Source organism: Anolis carolinensis, chromosome 4, assembly GCF_035594765.1.
Source record: "Anolis carolinensis isolate JA03-04 chromosome 4, rAnoCar3.1.pri, whole genome shotgun sequence".
Lineage (NCBI taxonomy): Eukaryota > Metazoa > Chordata > Lepidosauria > Squamata > Dactyloidae > Anolis > Anolis carolinensis.
In genome coordinates this window covers 50208202-50231660 of record NC_085844.1, presented here as the reverse complement: position 1 = coordinate 50231660, position 23459 = coordinate 50208202, and the positions used below count along the sequence as shown (strand labels likewise).

General features: G+C 41.6%; 1 protein-coding gene across 1 annotated transcript in view; it reads right to left on the bottom strand.

Annotated features, from left to right (window-relative positions):
• prkdc (protein kinase, DNA-activated, catalytic subunit) overlaps window positions 1–23459 on the bottom strand; it is a 110478-nt gene that overhangs the window by 74806 nt on the left and 12213 nt on the right. Inside the window, exons 12-24 of the mRNA XM_062979346.1 lie at window positions 20283–20447; window positions 19941–20109; window positions 12245–12294; window positions 10843–10980; window positions 10089–10241; window positions 9480–9595; window positions 8644–8803; window positions 7180–7266; window positions 6722–6841; window positions 6152–6311; window positions 5238–5344; window positions 3606–3696; window positions 1380–1543 (exon numbers count right to left, since the gene is read on the bottom strand). Of these exons, the coding sequence (XP_062835416.1) occupies window positions 1380–1543; window positions 3606–3696; window positions 5238–5344; window positions 6152–6311; window positions 6722–6841; window positions 7180–7266; window positions 8644–8803; window positions 9480–9595; window positions 10089–10241; window positions 10843–10980; window positions 12245–12294; window positions 19941–20109; window positions 20283–20447 (1680 nt within the window). The remainder of the gene's footprint in view (window positions 1–1379; window positions 1544–3605; window positions 3697–5237; window positions 5345–6151; window positions 6312–6721; window positions 6842–7179; window positions 7267–8643; window positions 8804–9479; window positions 9596–10088; window positions 10242–10842; window positions 10981–12244; window positions 12295–19940; window positions 20110–20282; window positions 20448–23459) is intronic.

The window sequence follows — 23459 nt, the reverse complement described above, 5'->3', positions numbered from 1 at the left end:
GCTTGGATTGTGTCCTGCTGCATAGTAGAAAGGGTTGGGCTGGATGGCCCTTAAGGGTCTCTCCAAACCCTTGGATTCTATGCTTCTATTATCATCATCATCATCATCATCATCATGTAGAGGCTAGATGGCCATCTGTCAGGAGTGCTTGGATTGTGTCCTCCTGCATGGTAGAAGGAAGTTGATCTGGATGATCCTTAGGGGTCACTACAAACCTTAGAATTGTATGATGTTGTTATTATTATTAGTAGTAGTATTGAGAGGCTGGGTGGCCATCTGTTGGGAGTGCTTGGATTGTGTCCTGCATGGCAGAATTGGGTTGGACTGGATGGCCTTTAGGGGTGTCTCCTAACTGTCTGATGCTATGATTCGATGTGTATTATTATTGTGCAGATATTGGATGGCTATCTGTCAGGAGTGGTTCGATTGTGTCCTCCTGCATGATATAAGTTGAACTGGATGATCCTTAGGGGTATCTGCTAACCTTAGGATTGTATGATATTCTTATTATAATTGAGAGGCTGGCTGGCCATCTGTTGGGAGTGCTTGGATTGTATTGTCCAATAGCAGAGTTGGGTTGGACTGGATGGCCTTTAGGGGTCTCTCTTAACTGTCTGATTCGATTTGTATTATTACTGTGCAGATCTTGGATGGCCATCTGTCAGGAGTGCTTGGTTTGTGTCGTCCTGCATGGTAGAAGGAAGTTGAACTGGATGATCCTTAGGGGTGTCTCCTAACCTTATGATTGTATGATATTCTTATTCTTCTTAATATTATTATTGAGAGGCTGGGTGGCCATCTGTTGGGTGTGCTTGGATTGTGTCCTCCATGGCAGAATTGGGTTGGACTGGATTACCACAGTAATTATTTCATATTACAGTAGAATCTCACTGATCCAACATCCACTTATCCAGTGATCTGGATTATCCAACGCAGTCTGCCTTTTAGTAGTCAATGTTTTTGTAGTCAATGTTTTAAATTCATTGTGATATTTTGGTGGTAAATTTGTAAATACAGTAATTACAACATAGCATTACTGAGTACTGAACTACTTTTTCTGTCAAATTTGTTGTATAACATGATGTTTGGTGCTTAATTTGTATAATCATTACCTAATTTGATGTTTAATCGGCTTTTCCTGAATCACTTCTTATTATCCAACATATTCACTTATCCAACGTTCTGCCGGCCTGTCTATGTTGCATAAGTGAGACTCTATTGTATATTTATAATCTTATATTATCTGCTTAGAACTGGATTATATGAGGCCCCTTCTACACAGCTGTATAAAATGTACACTGAAGTGAATTATCTGGCAGTGTGGACTCAAGATAATCCAGTTCAAAGCAGATAATAGAAAGCCACAGTAATTGAAATACCTTTGTCTGCCTGTCACTAGCAGAAAGAGCCAGTTCAGTGACACGAGGCAAGAATAAGTCCAGGTAGATAACAGGTTTCATATCAGCAAATGGAACTGCAAAACTCAGTCGTTTCTCTGTGTCCCAAGATACATATTTTTTCATCTTTTCCTCTGCAGAAGAAGCTATTTATTTGAAAAAGAGTGTGCAAACACAAAAGAATCACATTAAAGCAACAAAAAAAGACTTTTCAATCTTGGTGACACATTCAAATTTATTAGATATAGGTTTGATAGAGCTGCTTAGTTAAAGAGCTGTACAATTACACAAAACAACAAAGGCTTACTGGCAATCACAAAGCAGAAGATAACATTGGCACTCACCATGAGGGGGAGCGACATGGGAACCATCTGCCTGTATGGGTTGAGCTCAAAAAGGGGAAGTCATATAATGACTATTGAGTAAAAGTGGTAGATCTTCAGTTTAGACTACAGTTGAATTGATATCATCTGCTGAAGAGCAGCCCAGTTGGAGGCTGGAACTGTATTTCTCATATGTTAGTCACCAAAGCTAACGAAGAGAGATGATGGAAAATTGCAGTCCAACAACATCCCAAATCTATAAAGAAGTGCCCTCTTCAATAATAGAACATTCCTGCCATAATATTGCTGTGCTTATCAGGATGGTTTAAAATGTTTTCCATAAGTTAAGGTCAGAGCAAACAAAGTGGGGCAAAGTGCCTGATCCTACACAACCAAGGATCTTTGTGGTGAACACAACTTGTATTCTTACTCAGTGCAGATAGGTCTTGAAAAAGCTAATGGTTCTAATTACAAATGGACTTTAAAGAGCACTGAAGGTTGAGTATGGATTAGTTCCTTACAAGACTGTATCCATTTGGGGCTCCACATCATCTACAGTATGCTAAAAATTACAATCTATTTGTAACAGGTGGCTCAAGATAAATAGCAAGCAGTAAACCATGATGAAATGAAACAGATATGTGCCTCCTCTTTAGAATGGAAGAACTGCAGAACAAGACTTTAGGCATGAATTCTGAAATGCAGGTGATTATATTAATTGAGGAGGATAAAAAGATGAGCCCACAAAATCACATGGAGTTAATTTTCATGAGGGAGAACTGGGTCAAGAGCTTGAGATACATTGTTTCCAGTTGAACTAGTGGTTACTTTAATAGGTTACTTTCACACAGTGACCATACTTCCAGTTGACACTCAATAGGAGATATTAACTTCCGGTCAATTTTGTTTTATAATGATTACCTCGATCTTTGCTACCATAAATTAGATTTTAGACATGTCTTGTTTTTTTATATAAGTTTGGGAGGCGGGGGCGGGGAGGGGAGAAACACATTTCTGAGCAGAAATTTTGTGGTATTTCTACTGGGAAACCAAATGCACAATTATAATATTAAATTGCAGAACTTAGGTGAGACTCAAATACTGAAGCAAAATGGCATAAGAACAGAAAGCACAAGCTATGTTTTTATGAAGTCCTGGTCAAAAGGTTTAACTTTTTAAAAATGTACATTACTCTAAAATGAGAAAAATTAAATTAAAAGTAGTTACCAATGAACAAATAAGGCCACATCCAATTACTTTAAAATCCTAAGAATATTTACTCAGACTTTCAAAATACATCAACTTGATACTAATCACCTTCACTCAATTTTTTTCAAAATACTTCCAAGGATAGGACTACAGTCTCTGTTATTAAATAAACAACAGAAGTAAAGAAACAGTGCAGATCACACTCACTGAAAAAGCAGTAGTGATGCAGTTGAAGGTCACATAGAACTAGTTTCAGCTTAAGATCTGATATGTATGAATGGGCTCACACAAATTTCTATGATGCATAAACATGAAATGTTGTCATGTACCTAGTGTTTGTACAACTGTTCAAAAACAATCTTATCAACTGCATCTATGAAGTATATGATGGTGAAATGGTCAATGACCAAAATGGATGGCCTATTCTAACTCATAGTTTCATTGATATAACTCCACAAGAATAATGGCTAAAGTCACTACTCAGAAACGAAGTTTCCATCTAGCTACCATCATCACACATATATCCTCTAACAAAGGGGGAAAGAGTGAGTCACTTTGGTTTTGGCCAAGCCCCTCTTTTGTGATTCCTAAAGAACAAAAATGGCATATGTAAAACAAACTGCCTGGTTGAAAAGTCAGATCAGCATTAATTATTTCAACATCTCTTACCACTTACCTGTAAGCAAATTCCGATTTATTTGCCCTCCAAGAGATCCAAGAAGGCGTACAACTCTGGTTCTTACTTTTTCTAGTGAAAGATCCTCTTCCTATACAAAGAAAAGAAAGTCTATACATATTTGCCTTTGATTTTACAGCACTGTGTGTACAAAGCCAGTTTTTTTTGAAGGACAGGGAAATTAGGGATTCTACAAAACTAGAATTTGCAAAAAACCCAAATCTGTTTAATTTTTATGATATATTTTGTTATATGTAGAGTGCTTTTTAAAAACTCTGTTTCTGCCAGACTCCCAGTGATGTACTGCATGCTGCTACCTACACCAATATAGAATTCTAACATTTAGTATTTTATATATAGTAGTCCTGGTAGATATACAGTTATGGTTGGGGCTAAGTTCTGCTGAACTAGAGGAGAAGCATATTTTAGCTATTTAGCTATTTTTAGCTATTCATGTATAATTAGAATATTTACCCGATGAACTGTTTTTCTGGCCATGACATTTTACACCAAGTACAACTTTAGTCTTTAATTTGCTGTAAGACTTTGGTTCTTTTTCACCCAAGCAAACAAATATAGTTCCCCTTTGCCCAGAAATCATTAACTTGTTTCACCAACTACTACAGTAGAATCTCGGTTATCCGAGATAATGGGGCAGGCCCAATCTCGGATAACCAAATTCCTCGGATTGCCGAGAGGCCCTATTATCCCTCCCGGCAATCCAGTTTAGGGAAGTGCCCGTGAGTGCTGCCTAGCAACATTCACGGGCGCTTCCCAAGCGGCGAGTGGTCCTGAGGGACGTCTCCCCGGATCTCCCTCGGCCAGACCCTCACTGGAGGAAAAACTTTCCTCCAGCGAGGGCCTGGCCAAGGAAAACCCGCGGCACGCTCTTCGTCTCAGGAACAGGCCCTTGCTGGAGCAAAGGCCTGTCTCTCAGAGAAATGCCCCATGCGCCCCAGATCTCCCTTGACCAGGCCCCTCCCTCTCCCGCTCCCCTTGAGCTCCCTTCGTTGGAGAGCTCGGATAATATACAGGCTCGGTTAACCAGGGCTCAATTAACCGAGACTCTACTGTACTTGCATTTCACCAGATTTTAGATAATTATTATTCCCCACTATTTCTAAATGTGACTTTATGTTAGGATTCCTTTTCCTTATTTGGCATTAGCTGGAGTTTGATTACAGGACACCCCCCTCCTCCCTCCCCCAGATACCAGGCATAAAATTGATAAAATGGCAAAATCAAGACTTGTATTTTGGATTTTTGGGGGGGTGGGTGGGAGGAATTTTCAACCTGTGGATGATTCAATCTATGGATGCAGAAGACTGTAATTTTAAACTTTTCACATACACAGTTATGTGCCCTGTCAGGACTTAGTCCTGAACTGTTTCCTATAAAATAAGGAAAAGGAATTGTGGGGCAAATACCTCCTCAGCATACTCAAAGTGCAGAATGTAACATAACAAAACCCAACATGAAACTACCACTCATAGATCATTTAAATAATGCATAAAAGTGGATACAAATGCATAAAATAATGCATAAAAGTGGAAACAAAGAAAGCATATCTAAAGAAGATCATGTCTTTGTATTGAAAGGATGACATTTTACAAGGGCAGGGGGAAACTTTACCAATGCATTCGTCTTTGCTTTCTTCAGATGCTGTATTACTACTTTGTTACGTCCCTTCTGGATTGCCTGAGAAAGTTTTTTCACTTCCCAATTATTCTGACTTTCATCTAGATTACAAGAAATGGTTTATTAGTGTTCGAACATTTGTTTCTGAAAGTGACTGTATTTTAAAAGATTCCATGTAACCATCAAGATGTTTTAGTAATCACCATAACAAAAGGTCTGTCAGAGATCTGTACACCAAGTTTCAGCTAGCCCTGCAACATACAAAGCTAGCTACTATCACTTTGGGGGTTGTTCAATCCAGAAGGATAACTACCAATGGTTCATTTGTCCTTAACAGCTAGGATTAGGGATTATTATTTGATTTATTTATATCCCACTTTTTCTCTCTTAAAGGATACTGAAACAGAATTAAACATGTCTGACAATTAATGACTGACAATTAATTAAATTAGATTGACAAGATTGTCTTGTCTGGATTAAGTTTCAATTTGTTTGCCCGCATCCAGTCTATTACTGATGACAGACACTGTTTTAGGTCAGGACAGCTTCTTTGGCTTTAGGTGAAAAGGCATAATCTGTATATAGTGACCCTGCACTGTATTTAGTGACACTGGATGACCTCTCTCAGGGGTTTCATGCAGATGTTAAACAGCATAGGGGACAAAACAGACTCCCAAAGGACCCCACAGGTCAACAACCAGGAGTTCAAACAAGAGTCTCTCCAGACAGGAATGGAGCCACTTTAAAAAAGTGCCTCCAAGTCCTATCAGAAGTTTTTGATGGTATTACGGAATGGGAAATTATATCAGAACACAAAGTGTTAAAAAATCCCATAAATATCTATAAATAGAACTAGGTAACAATAGATTTAGTCAAAAATCTATGGAAAGTTAACAAACAGTACAAACCTATTGATGTAGAGGTTTTCAAATAACCATCAAGATAAGGCAAGATGTCCTTGTAGTAAGGCTGGATTGCGTATCTGGGAATATGGGCTGACCAATCCGCCAGTGCATCCAGTGCCACATCAGCTATTGGAGTGTGGCTAAGTCCCAATTTAAAAGCATTCTGTGTAAGTAGCAAAAAAAGAGAGGTAGTGTTGAAATAGTGTTGAGGTTTTATAGAATTATTTCACCAAACAAGACTGAAAAATATGTACTACATTTCAGTTTTAGAAGACCTGTTCTTGAAATGATATAGGTCAGTTGTAGCAATCAGCATATAAGGAAATAAAAAATTCAAAATCGAACTACAAAATCACCCATTACAAATCTACAAAATTATCATTCACATTTAGGATTTATCAGCTAGTTCACTCATTGATATGATAATGCAAGAGAATGAATGTGCTATCTTATACGTGCCATTATATTGTAAATCTTACTGAATCAAAAACACATCTTGCTTAATCTGAAAGATGATTGCACAGAGTTGAACTAGGGAAAAAGCTATGCAAATCATTCAATATACTGACCTACCTGCAAAGCAGGAATATATGCTTTAATATCCAGCATAATAATATCATGTGGTAAAGAGAGCACAAAAGTCAAACAAGAAGCTAAGAGCTCATCTTTGTACTGCTTCATTTTTGCTGTAACCTGAGGAAAAGAATAGAGTCTTAAAATAAATTGTACTGGGAGTACCTGAAGTTCAGATCACTATACAAATAGGTTTAATACTGGATAAATAAAGAAAAGATTTTTTTTCAGAATGAAGTAGATAAAGCTGTCCTCTTAAACAGGTTTTTCTACAATTTTCCACAAAGATCCTTGGACACATTTCTGAGTAAGAAGAACCATTCCATTTCTGAGTTAACCTGGTGCAAAGTGTATGCTTTAAGTACAGAGAAAGATTATATTTCAATGATATGTGGTATAACAAAACCCCAAATACAGTAACACATATTTTAAAGCAGGAGTATTAAAAAACTGATTACCTCTTTTCCAAACTTGGCAAATAATGCAAAACAGGAACTTTTCTCTGGATCTTCAGGATATTTTTTAATACTCTTTGGACCAACTCCCTAGCAAAGAAAAAATAAATACGGAATTGTATAGGACTTTTAAAAAATATGCTTGTCTTAGTATTTGTTTTGGTACTGTTCCTTTATCTAGACGGATGCCAAAAGGGGGCGCTAGACAGAGAAGGATAGTGCATTTTACGGGGGACAGGAGATTTGAAGGAGTAAAACTATTTTTCCCTATTTTCCTGTTATTCTGCCGAACCATGTCGCCATTATGGAAACAACCCTTGCTTATGACATGGGAAAGGGAGGGGGGCCGGAGGGAATAACCAGCGGAAATGGGATAAATGGTTTCCTCCTTTAATTCCCCCCATTTTAAATGGACTATCTTTCTCTGTCTAGCGCTCCCTTTTGGCCTCTGCCAGGATAATGAGACAGTAAACGTTTTCGTTTTTAAAAAATAACAGTCTTTGGGCTATTCTAAGAGAACAACATGCACTCACCAATAAATATCTATAGGACGCAAACATTTCTGTGATGTAATTAACACAGCTCTATTTGAAGACTGCTTTAAAATTAAATTGCTTCAATATATGGTTGTCTAGCACTAGCAATAAGAGACAGATCTTCCCAATTACAGTAGAGTCTCACTTACCCAACATTCTGGATTATCCAACACATTTTTGTAGTCAATGTTTTCAATTCATCATGATATTTTGGTGCTAAATTCGTAAATACAGTAATTACTACATAGCATTATTGCGTATTGAACTACTTTTTCTGTCAAATTTGTTGTATAACATGATGTTTGGTGCTTAATTTGTAAAATCATAACCTAATTTGATGTTTAATAGGCTTTTCCTTAATCCCTCCTTATTATCCAACATAATTGCTTATCCAACGTTCTGCCGGCCCGTTTATGTTGGATAAGTGAGACTCTACTGTAATTTAAACCTTTTTTTAAACAACCAGTAATCCTTAGACTAAAGAACCAATCTGCCTGATCAAGGGCTTCATCAGTGACTGTCCTTGCTAGGTATTTCCTATACAATACCCACATCTTCGAAAGTAAGGTAGGTACTAAAATGATGATTTATGTTTTACTTTTTCTCTAAAAAGGGATCCAAAGTCACTTACAATTCTAAAACTAATATAACATACCATTTAAAACCTTAAAAAACATACAAACACTAAAATAGGATTAACTATTACAAAGCAGTTGTCTTAATTATATTCAATATAAACAGAAAAGCATGCACATTCGGTTTTTTTATTGTGTCAAAAGTGACTTGAGAACATATTGCAAATCGCTTCTAGTGTGAGAGAATTGGCCCACCAGTTCACAAGGGATTAACTCATTGCGCTACGGTGGCTCCACATGCACAGATAACAATCTTTAACTAATCGCCAAAATTTAACTTCTCTACAAGTTCTTACCTCGAAATACCTCGTTTTCTTAGCAATTCTCATTGCTATGGACAGCAGCTTGTAAAACCCGCTAATAAATGGTAACCGTGTTGACCTCATAATCAGCTCATAACTGAATGAATAAATCCATGGTCCAAAATATTCAACATGCTTCTCTGGGAGGATCTCTCTAGGAGGATAAAGATAAACAGCAAACAAGAGATACAGTATTACCTTAAAAAGTGTTGTGCAAGCAATGCAAAATAAAGCAAAATACCCAGGGTGTCTTCTCTGCCAATCTACCACTGTGACTATGCCAACTGCTCTGGTCCACAGTAGGGATAGGTCACATACAGTCCACCAGACCAAAAAAGACCCCCTCCCCAAAGCCCCTGAAGCCCCCCGCCCTCAAAGTGGAAAGACTATCAATGCTATAATTGCAAATAATATTTGCCATGTCTTGGCATACACATAAGACTCCTCTTGTTGTGACAAGCAAGTGTTGTGCAATTTCTTATGTCTTTTAATCCAGGAAAGAAATAAGAGGACTTTTTATCTCTACCACATTTCTCCTGGCTTAAAATACTTTTGCTTCCCTGCTAACATTCCCATTCCCTCCTCCTTCCCTCTCCCCCCCTTCCTCCCTTCAGTATATTAATTCATCTATAAATAGGCAGATTTTTCTTAATAAAATATCCAAAATGACTCTCAAGTAGTTCCAGATGTTTGAATGCAATCCCCAAATGCTTTTGCAGTTGCTCACTCCTGTTTAACAAGATCATACAATGTCCAGACCACAGGTTTGGCTGCTCGTTTGATCGTAGAGGGAAATCCATTAAGATATTAGGATGAATTATGGATCTTACTTGCAAAATTCAACAAGGTTAATGAAGGCTGTGAAGTCTTTTGGTTTGGTTGGCTGAAGGTTTGCAGCTGGATCAGAAGAAGGAATAGTGAGATCAATGGCAGCTTCATTCCCATCCTGAGGAAAAAATGCAAACAGAACATGTAGTTGTCGAATTCAGGTGAGCTACTGACTCCAATAAAAATTATGGTTATGCTCCACTTTAACACAAAATGGATGTTACTAAATATAACCTTAAGGGAATAAACCATGGTTTAGGTTATTTCAAAAGTGGGCAATTCCCATGTCTCCCCCTGCCCCTTCTAACATACCTTTTTATCTTGGGTTAATTGGCCTAATTACCCTAATTAGGAAAATGGACAAATCATAATTACCTACTAATAAAAGAGGTGGATGCGTCTGATCTCCTTTTCATAATGATACTAAAGATGATAGAGGAGATTGTAGAAGCCCCAGCCTCATTGACATAGAATTGAATTGTAATACAGTGCTGTACAGAAACACAGCCAGTAAATATAAATATGAATGATATGGTAGGAATGCCATTTTAAAATGTGGAAAACACAACTTGAATGCAAGATAATACAAAGTAGCCTTTAAAAACTCTTACCTTCTGTTCACAAATATTCTCTTTTTGAACGGTAAGCTCTAACTTCTCAATTATTTTTAAGACAGACTTAATGAGTTCATCATACAGCAAACGATTTAAAGATTGTAGTGGTGAATTTATAATCAGGCAAGTCTCATCTGCCAATAGAGAGTCCTTCATTGAACAAAAAAGAATATATATTTTAGATGGTTGAGATACCGAATACTGGTTTTAAATTGTGCACTATATTAAGTGTGCTAATTTCTCAGAATTAATGATGAAGAAAAGGAATGATGTTTTCATGTTTGGCAACAAAAATTCATTCTCAAAAACAGAAATAATATTTTCAATATCCTTTAAGTAACACTAACATTGCAATTTAGATTCAAAACTATCCTCTGAAAGCAATAGATGAAAGAATAGGGTATCCATAAACTAATAGAGAATGGTACAATTCAGAGAACGGACAGTATAAAAACCTTGTATCCATATTTGTCTTTTAAAAGCCCCATACATTTTAAAAAATAGTGGGACAGAATCTGCTTTATCTCTAATCCACTTCAATAAAATAAGGATTAGACCCTTGCATACTTGAACAATGGTTGGACAGTCCAAGGAAAAGGCGGAATATGAACAAGAAGGATACTTAAGGGCAGAGAATGGACAGGTAATATATGCTAAGGAAATAAAGTTATTTCGAGTTTCACTAACTAAGAAGCCAAATCACTGAAACATATACTTCATTCAGTAACTATCTCAGCAACAGTGTGTTTACCTTCATTGTGTCACAGCTCAGTAAACTTTGAAAAAGCCCCAGATAGTCCTTATATGTAGGTACTTTCCATTTCCCACTTCCAACTTGTCCAGATGCAGGTTGTTCTTCTGAACTTGAAATATGTTTCCCAGAATACTCCTACAAGACACAAAACACAATACACAATCTCTTCCTCTTTATAGCTATGTGTATGCACACACAACCACATCAGCAGCTGTATTAGCAGAAACTTAAAACTAGGTATTTTTAGAATATTGCACCGCTATTCTTCCAAGTTTTTTTTATTAATCCTGTACAATATGTCATATTCTCCAGAAAACACAATAGTAATTACCAAAATCTGTAGATGCTCATGTTCCATTATACCAGTGGTTCTCAACCTGTGGGTCCCCAGGTGTTTTGGCTTACAACTCCCAGATATCCCAGCAAGTTTACCAGCTGTCAGGATTTCTGGGAGTTGAGGGCCAAAACATCTGGGAACCCACAGGTTGAGAACCACTGAATTTATACAATGGCATAGCAAAATGGCACCCCCTATATAAATTGACAAAATCAGGTTTTGCTTTTGAGATACATGTTTTGTCTGAATATTTTAAGCCATGAATACAGAGGGCTAACTGTATACTACAGAGTTCTTAGAACTAGTTAAAAGGTACTATACTCTCTGTGAAACTTTACAACTTCATTTGGGAGGTTGAGAATCTGGCATCATTTTCCAACAAAGGATAAGCAAACATTCAACTTTTTGTCATGTGCCTTCAAGTAATTTGACTTAAGGCAACCCCAAGGAAAGCCTATAACTGGCTTTTCATGGCAGAGAGTGTAAAATCTTACCTTTCTCGGAGGCAAGGAATATTGACTTCAACAAGATCACCCACCAGTGGGTTTCCAGGCCCATGTGGGGATTAAAATACTGGTCTTTTAAATGTCTGTGTGAAACACTCTAACCATTACATCATGCTGGCTCTATCCAGCTTTCTTTTATTGAGTAATTCACCTCATTTACTAGAAACTGCCAAATTCTCAAAGCTACTTATAGAAGAAAAATGGAAGAACTACTACAGTGAAGTGTGGATCACACATCAATGAAGACTCACCAAGCTATCGGTTTCAGGAAAAGCTAGGGTTTTCATAGGAAAATGGAAGTAACTAGCAGCTACTAAGTACTGATGAAACTCAAACTGCTACATTTTAAAGCTCTAATAGGTTCCTGATAAACTAACCATCTACCAGTATAGCTACACATCTTCAAAAGAACATAAATTCTGCCGCATTTTATCAGATTTTCCTATCTCTTGCTTAACATACTAAAGTAAAATTAAGTTTGATATTATAAAAACTGATACTCAAGTTTTACAGTAGACTAATCCAATTGAAAAAACATAAATGCCAATAAACATACCTTTGAAAAGGCAATTGGCTTAGAACAGACTCTGATTAATCCTTGATGCACTGAAAGTAAATACATAGCAAAACTTTAAAACCCACATCAATTTAGTGACTAAAAAGAATCTCTGGAATTCTCTTACTTGTATTAAAAAGAATGTTCATAATCATTTAGCTGATATTGCCAATGACCTATACTGGGCTTAAATCTGTATTCAATTCTAAAACATACAGTGTCACGTCAAACTGTTCTGGACAAAAACACATTGAATCTGTCTTTCAAGCATGGGAAAAGAAATGAACGAGGAAGCACACATTGTGAAGATGCAAGGTGAAGTGAGGGAGGCAGCAGAAACATTTAAGAAGCAAGCATAAGAGGCAGAGTGAGGAAGAGTATAGGGCAGAATAGATAGTAAATTATGTGAGCAGTGGTGTGCAATAAGCAGGGAACACACTGTGAAACTGCAAGGTGAAATTAGAGAGGTTGCAGAAACATTTAAGAAGCAAGCTTAAGAGGAAGAGTGAGGAAGACTATAGGGCAGAATAGAGTGTAAATTATGTTAGCAGCGGAGTGCAATAAGGAGTCGACACATTGTGAAGCTGAAAGGTGAAATTAGAGAGGCCGCAGAAGCATTTAAGAAGCAAGCATAAGAGGCAGAGTGAGGAAGAGTATAGGGCAGAACAGAGTGTAAATGATATAAGCAGCGGAGTACAATAAACAGGGGACATATTGTAAAAATGCAAGGTGGTGGGAGGGAATAGGATAGGGGAATGTGAGCAGCAACATAGAAGCATGAGAGAGAATAGAAAGTAAGACAATGAAAGTTGTGGTGAGGAGGAAGGAAAGGGTTAGAGATAAATGCAAGGAGCAAGAGAGAGGTACGAGCAGGGATAAGATTCAAGGAGGGAAGTATAGGTTGCTTACCTGTAACCGTATTTCTTCGAGTGTTGATCTGTGAAATTCGAACATATGGTTTGGTTTACCCCAATGCGCCTGCGCAGATTTCGGAACCTTCTAGAAGCTTTAGATGAAACTTTTTTGGCGGAGGCCCCGCCCAATCTCCCCATAGTATAAATATGCCCATAGGCGGGGCTACGCCTCAGTTCTCCGCCGCCGACAGCAGCTGAGAAACCGAGGCATGACATCAGCGGGGAGGCTGGGCGGGGCTGTGCGAATTTCACAGATCAACACTCAAAGAAATATGGTTACAGGTAAGCAACCTATACTTCTTCTTACGTGTTGTCTGTGAAATGCGCACATATGGTGACTAACAAGCTACCAACCTGGAGGTGGGTCATGCCACGCAGGAAAACAGCACCGCTCTGCCGAAGGCTGCATCACGTTTGGCTTGGATGTCCAGCTTGTAGTGGGATACAAAGGTCGATGGGGACGACCAGGTGGCTGCTTTGCAGATATCTTCCAATGAGACACCCCGAAGAAACGCTTGAGAGGTTGAAAGGGATCTGGTGGAGTGCGCTGCCACATGGGATGGGGGGTCTTTACCCGCTAGTTGGTAGGCTAAGCGAATGGTAGAGGTGATCCAGGCAGCTAGACGTTGTGAGGATACAGGTAAGCCTAAGGCGTCGTTTCTATATTTAAGAAAAAGTCTGGGTGACTTCCTGTGGGCGGCAGTCCTTTTGATGTAAAAAAGCAGTGCCCTCTTGACATCTAAGCAATGGAGAGACATTTCCAGAGGAGTGGACGGATTTGGAAAAAGTGCGGGAAGAACAATATCTTGGCACATGTGGAAACGAGACACTACTTTGGGTAAAAAGGAGATGTCTGTTCGGAGGGTCACTTTATCATCCGAGAATCTGATGTAAGGAGCATCGACCCGGAGGGCTGTAATTTCGCTTGCTCGTCTGGCGGAGGTGATTGCCACCAGGAATGCAGTTTTCCATGAAAGATGAGCCAGGTCGATGGACGACATGGGTTCGAAGGGGGGTTTTGATAACTGTGACAAAACTAATTCTAGGCTCCATGACGGAGGAGGCAGGGAACTGGGTGGGTAAGTATTTTTGTAACCCTTTAGGAATAGACGGAGCAGAGGGTCCTGAAAAAGTGACGGTTGTCCTGCCTTCCTCCTGAACCAGGATAGGGCTGCTGCATAACATTTGATAGATGAGAGTGACATCTGTTTGGAAGAGAGATGAACGAAAAAGTCAAGTACCGTCGGAACTGGAACTGTGAAAAGGTCCGCTCCAGAGGGGGAAATAAAATGTTTGAAACGAGACCACTTGTAAGTATATGATCTTTTAGTAAACGTTTTTTGAGCTGCAAGGACTATAGCACGGACGGCGTCGGAGAGGTGAGCTGTGGTCTTATCCTCCATGCCGTTAACCGGAAGGATGTTACGTCCGGGTGTCTGACCAGGCCGTTGTGGACTGTGAGGAGGTTTGGACTGTTTCTCAGATGAATGTAATCGCCCCGTGATGCCTCCAGGAGTGTCGCGAACCATGGTTGGCGTGGCCACCAGGGAGCGATCAGAATACAGTTGGAGTTGTCTGAAACGATCTTGGCCACAACTCTGGCTAGGAGTGGAAGTGGTGGAAATGCATACAGGAGATCTGGTACCCATGAGAAGAGGAAAGCGTCTTCTAAGCATCCTGGGGATGCGTGAGGGCGCATACGTGCGCAGAACCGAGGACACTGTGTATTCGCTGGTGAGGCGAAGAGATCTATCGTGGGAGTCCCCCACCGGCGAGTAATGAATTTGAATTCCCTGCGATGGAGGTGCCACTCGTGGTTGTTCAGAGTTGTTCTGCTCAGGGAGTCTGCCAACACATTGTCCACCCCTGGTAGGTGAATTGCCACCAGGAAGACATGCCTCCGAATGCACCATTCCCAAATTCGGGACACGATGGAGAGGAGAGTCTGTGAATGAGTCCCTCCCTGTTTGTTGACGTAGAATTTCACTGTAGTGTTGTCCGTGATCAGTTGGACGACCCTGTTCTTGACAAGGGGGGCGAAGGACTTGAGGGCTTTCTCCACCGCCAGGAGCTCGAGTGCGTTGATGTGAAGACTGAGCTCTATGGTCGACCAATGGCCATGTGTGGTCAGATCCTGGAGGTGAGCGCCCCAGCCCTGGGAGGATGCATCCGTTGTCAGTGATACAGACGGTTGAGGAGAGTTGAACGGGAGGCCCGAGCAGACATTGTGTTCCTTTGTCCACCATGCAAGAGATCTTAGGACTGCTTGTGGAGGGGACAGAATGCGATCTTGACGGTCGAGGAGCGGGTTGAATTCCCGTACAAACCAATTTTGGAGGGGCCTTAGGCGCAGTCGCGCGAACGCGGTGACGTTTGTGGTGGACGCCATATGGCCTAAGATGGACTGGATTGACCACGCAGTGCCCCGGCCATAGCGGCATAGTTCTGTAATCATAGTCTTCAGGTTTAAGAATCTTTCTTGTGGTAAAAAAAGCCCTTTGGGCATTGGAATCTATAATGGCACCGATAAAATTGATGCGTAGAGTGGGTAGGAGGTGGGATTTTTCTTGGTTGACAATGAGGCCTAGAGTCTGTAAGAGAGATAGGGTGAAACGAATGTCAGATTTTAGTTGGTCTCTAGAATTTGAAGATAAAAGCCAATCGTCTAAATACGGAAAGACCATTACGTGGTGTTGACGTAAGTATGCTGCCACTACTGACATGCATTTAGTGAAAACCCTTGGGGCTGTGGAGAGACCGAAGGGTAAAACATTGTAGGAGAAGAAACGGTCATCTACTGCAAAACTAAGGTATCTACGGTGGTCCTCTTTAACAGAGATGTGGAAATAAGCATCTTTGAGGTCCACCGAGGCTAACCAGGCTCCTTTCCTAATGAAAGGGAGAATTGTGGGAAGCGACACCATCCGAAACTTGCGCGGTTTGATGAAACGGTTAATGCCGCGCAGGTCCAGTATTGGGCGGAGACCCCCTCCTCGTTTGGTAACCAGGAAATAACGAGAAAAATAGGCAAGGTGGATCTTACTGGGCGGGATAGAAGAGATGGCTCCTTTGTCAATCAGGACAGATATTTCCTCGAGGAGTACATCTGAAGGGGAGGTGGCACAAGCGTGTCCCACTGGTGGAAGGGAAAGAAACTCAATAGAGTAACCTTCCTCCACAATACTCAAAACCCATGAATCCGATGTGATTCGCCGTCACTCATTCAAGTATGGAACGAGCCTGTTAAGGTATAAACGGGGAACTTCTGGAGGGGAGGGGTGTTGAACAACTAGGGAACTAGAAGCCAACCGGGCTTCAGAATGAACTGGAAACAACGACGCGGGCAATGGAGATATTGGGCTAAAAGCGCCGTCTCCTATTGTCCGCTGGCTTGGGCCCCTTGTATTGACCTCTGGAAGGGAAAGACGGCTTACGGTTCCCCGTGAAGGTGGGCTGCTGGCGCTGCCTTCCCCGAGAAAATGAGGGGCTGTAACGTCCCCGGTAGTATTGGGATTGATATCCCCAACGCTGACGCTGATGGTAAGAATAAGGTTGGTGAGGATGTTGACCATATTTATTAATGGTCTGCTTCATTTTGTGGGAATGTTCCAATTGTGAGTCAGTTTCAGGGTTAAATAACCCGGCCTCGTCCATGGGAAGATCCTCGATGAGGGAACGAGCGGATGGGGACAGTGTAGCAGCCCTCAACCAAGCGTGTCTACGTAGGGCGACCGCTCCTGCTAGAAGTTTGCCAGATGCATCGGTGTTTTTTGCTAGCTCCTTCTGAAGACTCGCGAGGAGCGTGGCTTCTTGTTTAAACGCCTTGGCTAAGATTTGCTCATTGGGAGATAGAGATTCAAGGAAGGGACCAATTTTGTTCCAAAGATAGGTCTGGTACACGCTCATATATACTCCAAAGTGAGCCATTCTGGCGAAAAGGCAAGCGGAAGAATAAAATTTCCTTGCCATAGTGTCCAATTTTTTGCCTTCCCTGTCCGAAGGGGTAAGCTGGGCTTTCTGGGCCGGTTTAGGTTGCGCATCCTTCACAACAGAATTAGCGTTGGGCATCTTGGCAAGCCAGGAGGTTGCCGACAGGTCCAACTTGTAAAGATTCTCAGCTCTTTTTGGGGTAGCTGGAACCAAGGATGGTGCAACGCCAACTGTTTTGATAATCTGGAGCAAATAGGGCAGGGTTGGTAGAGCTGTAGGCGTTGGTGATTGTTGCTCCGAAGAAGAGAAACACGGGTCCTTCACAACATTGGTGGGTTTCGGTGTTTCTAAGTTAAGAGCTCTTGAGAGTCTTATGAGAAGGGCAGCAAAGTTACGAAATTCCTCAGTACGGAGAGGATCTTGCTCCGTTTCTGTTACAGGTGTAGACGAGGGTCCATCATCTTCCACAGATGGATGTATATCTCCCGCATCTATTCCCTCCGGAGATGGAGCCGGTTGGCTCTGAGCTTGCTCACCGTCCGGGAATGCTGGCTGGGGTTTGGCTACCTGAGAGGAAATTGCAGTCTCTGGGATCGCTGCTGGGGGCTGTTGAACAACTTTGGCTTGAGTGGCTGAAATGGGAGGGGCATCAGGAGTTTGCCCTTGTACTGGAAGAGGCAATTCCCCTCGGTTTCGATGGAAGTCAAAATAATGGTAAGGAGGGTAAGCGGGGAATGGAGGGGGGGGAATAAAAGAAATTGGGGTAACGATAGAGCGAGCTATGGCCAGGAGACAGAGATCGTGGGTAAAAGGAGGCCCTGGAAGGGCTCCTCGAACGCGAGCCCCAGGATTCAGAAGAGGGGGAACGCTCACGGTACCGACGTCTTCCCTGTGCGGTCTGCTGCCGTCGCTCGGTGCTCCGGCCTCGGCGCTCCATGGCGCTGCTCCCTGCCTCTGCTGTTGGGCGGGGCGGGGGATAGCACAAAGTTTGCGGCGGGGAAGAGCTGGCATTCTGAGGGTTGGCGTGCACGCTCACCCTCGTCGCCGCTGCCCCCGGGGCCTGGGAGGGCTCCACAGGGGATAGATGGGGCGGAGCTTCCTCTATGGGCGGAATCGGGGAATCTCGGTCCTGAGAAGAATCGCGTTCAGGTGAGGCTTGTGGTGGGGGACTCAGGGGCTTCTCGCCAATGAGTTGACTCCCTTTTTTATATTTTTTGAAGCCATCCTTGGGTTTGAGCCCTTTCTGTGGTTTGGCGGCCTTGGCTTTTTTCCTCGGCGCCTCGGTCGGCGGCTCGAGTGGGCCTGCCAATCCCTCCTCAGCAGGGGGAGGGGGATCTTGCTCTTCTGCAGAAGATGGGCGGGAGAGTGTTTCAGGGCATGGCCGTTTGGAAGCGTGCGCCGCTTCTGGCGCCAGAGCCTGTTCATATAGAGCGGCCTTAAGGCGGGCTTCCCTGTTGCGGCGTGCCTGGGGGATAAAATTTTGGCAAATTTGGCACGTCTGAGGCACATGGCCCTCCCCCAGGCATATAAGACACTTATTGTGTCCATCGGAGTCGGGCAGTTTTGCGCCGCAGGCCGCACAATTTTTAAAATATAAGGTAGACATAGCCTGCCTGTGACGTCGGAGCCGTTTAGGGTTGTAGCGGAAGAGTAGTCGATGCAGTCCAGGTAAAGGTAAGTGGTCAGGAGAAGACGGAGATGTAGTCTTGGGCAAGCCGAAATAAAAAAACCGTTTAAAAATGGAGAGGAGAGAGCTAAGAAGGTCCTACTAACTGCTGTCGCGCGGAAAAACGAACTGAGGCGTAGCCCCGCCTATGGGCATATTTATACTATGGGGAGATTGGGCGGGGCCTCCGCCAAAAAAGTTTCATCTAAAGCTTCTAGAAGGTTCTGAAATCTGCGCAGGCGCATTGGGGTAAACCAAACCATATGTGCGCATTTCACAGACAACACGTAAGAAGAAATATGGTTTTACAAGATCAAGAAAGGGTTTAGGGAAATGAAGCAACAGACTTGCAAGAAATAAAAGAGGGGATGCATTGCAAAGATAATAAATGAGAACAGGATAATAGGGGAACCAGGTTTAGAGGCTCAGTGAAAGAGAAAAGGCAGCAGTAGGCCTCTCGTAGAAGGGAATAAGTGCAAACAGCTGTTAAAATTATGTATTTTTTCTTGAACAAATTCAAATTTATTGGTCTTGGAGCAGGGTAGCAGCATCTACATTGTTTAATCACACTTATGCCGTACTAAATTGAGTGTATATGAGAGATTTATATAAACACGCATATATAAGGAATGACAGCGATTGTGGTGTACTGCTTTGCGTGTTGGATTAAGACTGGAAGATCATTCTGCACTGAAAATCCAGTTGATAAACTTGGACAAGTCACGCTTTCTCACCCTCAGAAGAAAGCAGTGACAAATCCTTTCTGGACAAATTGATTCACCATCAGTTGGGAATGTCTTGAAAACACACAAATACGAACAAATTACTAGAGATACCTTTTGTCCCTATAATACATATTCTATCAGAGATACAAATAGCACTACAAGGAAGAACCTAGAAATAATTTATGCTGAGGACTACACAGATGGTGTATTTCGGAGGGTGTGGGAGAGGGATACATTGAATTAGCACTTGTTTGCGCTTTTTCTTCCACACATGAACAGCTTTCAAAGTTTTAAAGGAGGGAACAAAGTTAGTTCTATGTAGCAAAACAGGCTGTTGTCTTTAACACTAGCAAGCTTTATTACTTTGTTTTGTTACTACTGTGCCCAATACTTCAAAGCTTGTCATACCTGAACAAACATAGTCAGGAAAAGAACAAATTTCAAAGTAATTAAAAACTTACCCACGGTGCCTGTAAAACTCCAGAGTACAGGGCCTTTGCCTGCCAGGGCTAAAAAAATCTTTACAATGGATTTGCAACATGCAGATTGCATTTTTACACTGTATTGTGGGAAACTATCTATTTGCACCACAATCAGACGTTCAAGAACTGGAGTATATACTTCTGGGATCTAGATAGGATAAGAATTCAAAGAATGGCATATTATAAAATTACCTACTGCATGATCTTTTAAAACCAAAACATCAAATTTTGAACTAGGACAGAAACTTTGCACTTGTATCCTCACTACATCCTAAATTACAAAATAATAGCCTCTCAAATAAGGTTTAAATATTTACTTACCTCATCCAAGTGGAATATAACACTGGCAATAGATTGAAGGAAACTTGGTAGCTGATAAACATGATCATCTATGGTTTCTGTTTCAGTGAGATACATCTGTTTACAGCGCTGAAGGAGTTCAACATACATGAAGTCAACATCCTTTGGACTGATAGCTTTACATGGCTTTAAACGAAAGAGAAAACACAAGTATCAAAATTAAATCAGGTTCAAATAAATCACTCTAATAATACATTCAGCTTGTCACAAAAATACAATCTAAGCCAGTTTGAGCACTCACACAGACAAGTAACTGAGTTTTGTTGCTCCACATTTCTATACCCACATAATGCATATATAGGGTCCTCATGCATTTATATTATTTATCTTCTAATGGCATTTATGTACTAAAATACCTTAAGGTTTTGAAATTGCAATTTTTGTATTTAGGAATTTTGGGAAATCATAACACTTATATTCTATATTTCTACAATAAAATTGTGCTTAAGAAGTTACATTACAATTGGCCCTTTGTATCCACTAATGTTTGATTCCAGGACTTTGTCACTATGCCCCAAGGATACAACATTTGTTAGTGCTGAAATTCTTCCCAAATGTTGTGGCACAGTAAAATGGTACCCAACATAAAAACCTTGATTTGCTTTCTTTTCCTTCCTTTCCTACCTAATATGTATTCTTAAGAAGGGAACATGTACACAGGCAAGATATAGACTACAGTTGCCCAATCCCTGCATAGTAATTTAATGTTAAATTGATACCCAAGAGCTTTATTACACAGACTAAGGGAACTAGCAAGCGAACCCTGGTAGTGGGGGGAAGAATGCTGCACCATCTGAAAATCACCTCTGGCAGACCCTTCACCGTTTGGAACCAGTACGAGGAGCTAAGGAATGAGAGATTGGACTTACTATGAAGGTTAATTCTGGGATGACATAAGGAGGAATTCAATGTGTTTGAGTTCTCTCCATGTGCCAACCTGATCAGCAGGAGTCCACATTCTTTTTACATTTCTTTTGCTGGAATGCCCGCCTCCTCTGTTAGTTTTAATTCTCCTCTCCAGCTAACCTGACATGTTTTTAAAACCCTTCTCCAAATTAGTGTTAAATAAATAAAAAAAATAAAAAATAAGGAATTGAATAGGAAAGAGGACTTAATATTGATTGATTAAATGAATAAAAAAATAAAGAAAATAAAAGTATGCCTAGCACTGTCCATCTACCAATCTACAAGAAAAAAATCTTTAAACAGAACAAAAAAACTATCTTTCTTCCAATTTTAGCATATTTTTATTGTTCCCAAGAGTGGGTGTGGATTGCTCCTCGGGCCATCTCAAAATGAACCTTCACAGGAAATTCAATCTCCCATTCTTAGGATGGCATGAGGATTAATCTACCACATTTGGGAACTGCTCAAGCTTACAAACCTGGGTAGGTCTATATTAAATTACAGACTACAACACATTCCTGCCAAAGACAACCTGTGCCAACCTGAATTTGTCCAACTCATAATGAAAGTACCCATCTGACCATCCTGCTTCCTCACAAATGTCCAGACAAAAAGTTGACTTCTTGTCAAACCTAGCCACAATTTTGTTGGACGAGGTTTACCGTCCAAGTGATAACACAGAAAAATAAAAACCTTAACAAAGAATGCCATGATTATGCTAGTAACCTTTTGGTCTAGCAATTTCCAAGTAAACGATACAAGGTGAGTAGTTCTCTGAATGATGTATATCCAGTGGATGCCATGTTTCCTCTAATGCAGAAACTTGGTAAATATATTATACTAGCTTTGCCTGGCCACATGTTGCTATGGCATGGAAAATAAAGTAATGAGAAGTAGGCAGGCTTTGAAGCTGCAAGGCTACTCATTCCTATGTATCTGTTTAGGTTTTTTTTTTATTGGAGGTCATACCTTGGATGTGTCGGTGTGTTGTGGCATAGTCAATTGGCTAGGTTGAGTAGGATTTAATGGCCTTGTAGCCTAAAAAACTGGCAGATTCTTCCCTGGAGGAATCCTTTGTTGGGTGGTGTTAGCTTGGCTGATTGTTTGTCTGGAATTCCCCCGTTTTCAGATTGTAGTTCTGTATTTAGTGTTCTGGTTTTAGATATGTTTTATGGTGGGAGCCAGGTTTTTTTCATTGTCAATGGATTTACCTAGGTAAGAAGCAGGCAGCTAAGTGTGGTTTATATACCTGTGGAATAATATCTAGCATGGGAGGATGATCTCTTGTCTGTGGGAGGGAAGAATGAATGCTGTAATCAGTCACCTTGATTAGCCTTTAGTGGCCTTGTATTTTCAAAGCCTGGCTGATTCCTCCCTGGGTGATTCCTTTATTGGGAGGTGTTAGCTGGCTGTGTTTGTTTTCTTTCTGGAATTTCCCTGTTTTAAGAATGTTGATGTTTATTTACTGTCTGGATATTAGAGTTTATATTGTCCTGCCCACACTCCCCTTTGGGAAGCAGCAGCGCCGTCGCCAAGTGGCACAGCCTTCTCTCAGGGGTGAAAAGCTCTCATCCGAGAGGAGGAGTGGGTCCGTGGTGCTGCCCTTCTGAGCGCGTCTGGCAACTGAGGGGAATTTCAAGGAAATCCACCGCTTGTTCTTCCCTCACAGCTCTCCTGCCTTCCCCTCCCTCCACCCGCTCACCTGCAAGCTCTTCCTGCAAGCTCTTCCGCAGTTTCTCAAGGGGCTCCTGACTCCAGTAGCAGCCAGGGGGAGGGAGGAGAAGAGCAGTCGGTGCCCTGGCCTGGCTGTGGAAATGTTCCCCCATGTGAGTGCTCCGTTGGCCAGCCCAGCTCTCAGCGCGGAGCAGAACCACCTCCCCCTGTTGTCCTCCTCCTCCCTCCACTGGGCCCTCTTCCTCCATACTCTTGTTCCGGCCCGGGCGCTTGAGGACTCTTATGCCTCCATCAACTGGGCCGAGCAGCAATGCTGCCTCCTCCGTCATTGTCCTTCTCCCTCCTCTGCCTCCTCCTCCATTTTAGGCCTGGGTGCTGGAGGACTTGCCCATTCTGGGCGAGTATGCCTCCTTCAACCAGGCCTGCCACAGATACCCATGAGCATGGGGAAGGAAGAGGAGTCAGTTGGTGAGAGAAATTCAAACCCCTCCCCGTGCCATCACCTCCTCTGCGCAGGCAAGATGACCATTTCTTGGTGTTGCGTCAGCCTCAGAGTGC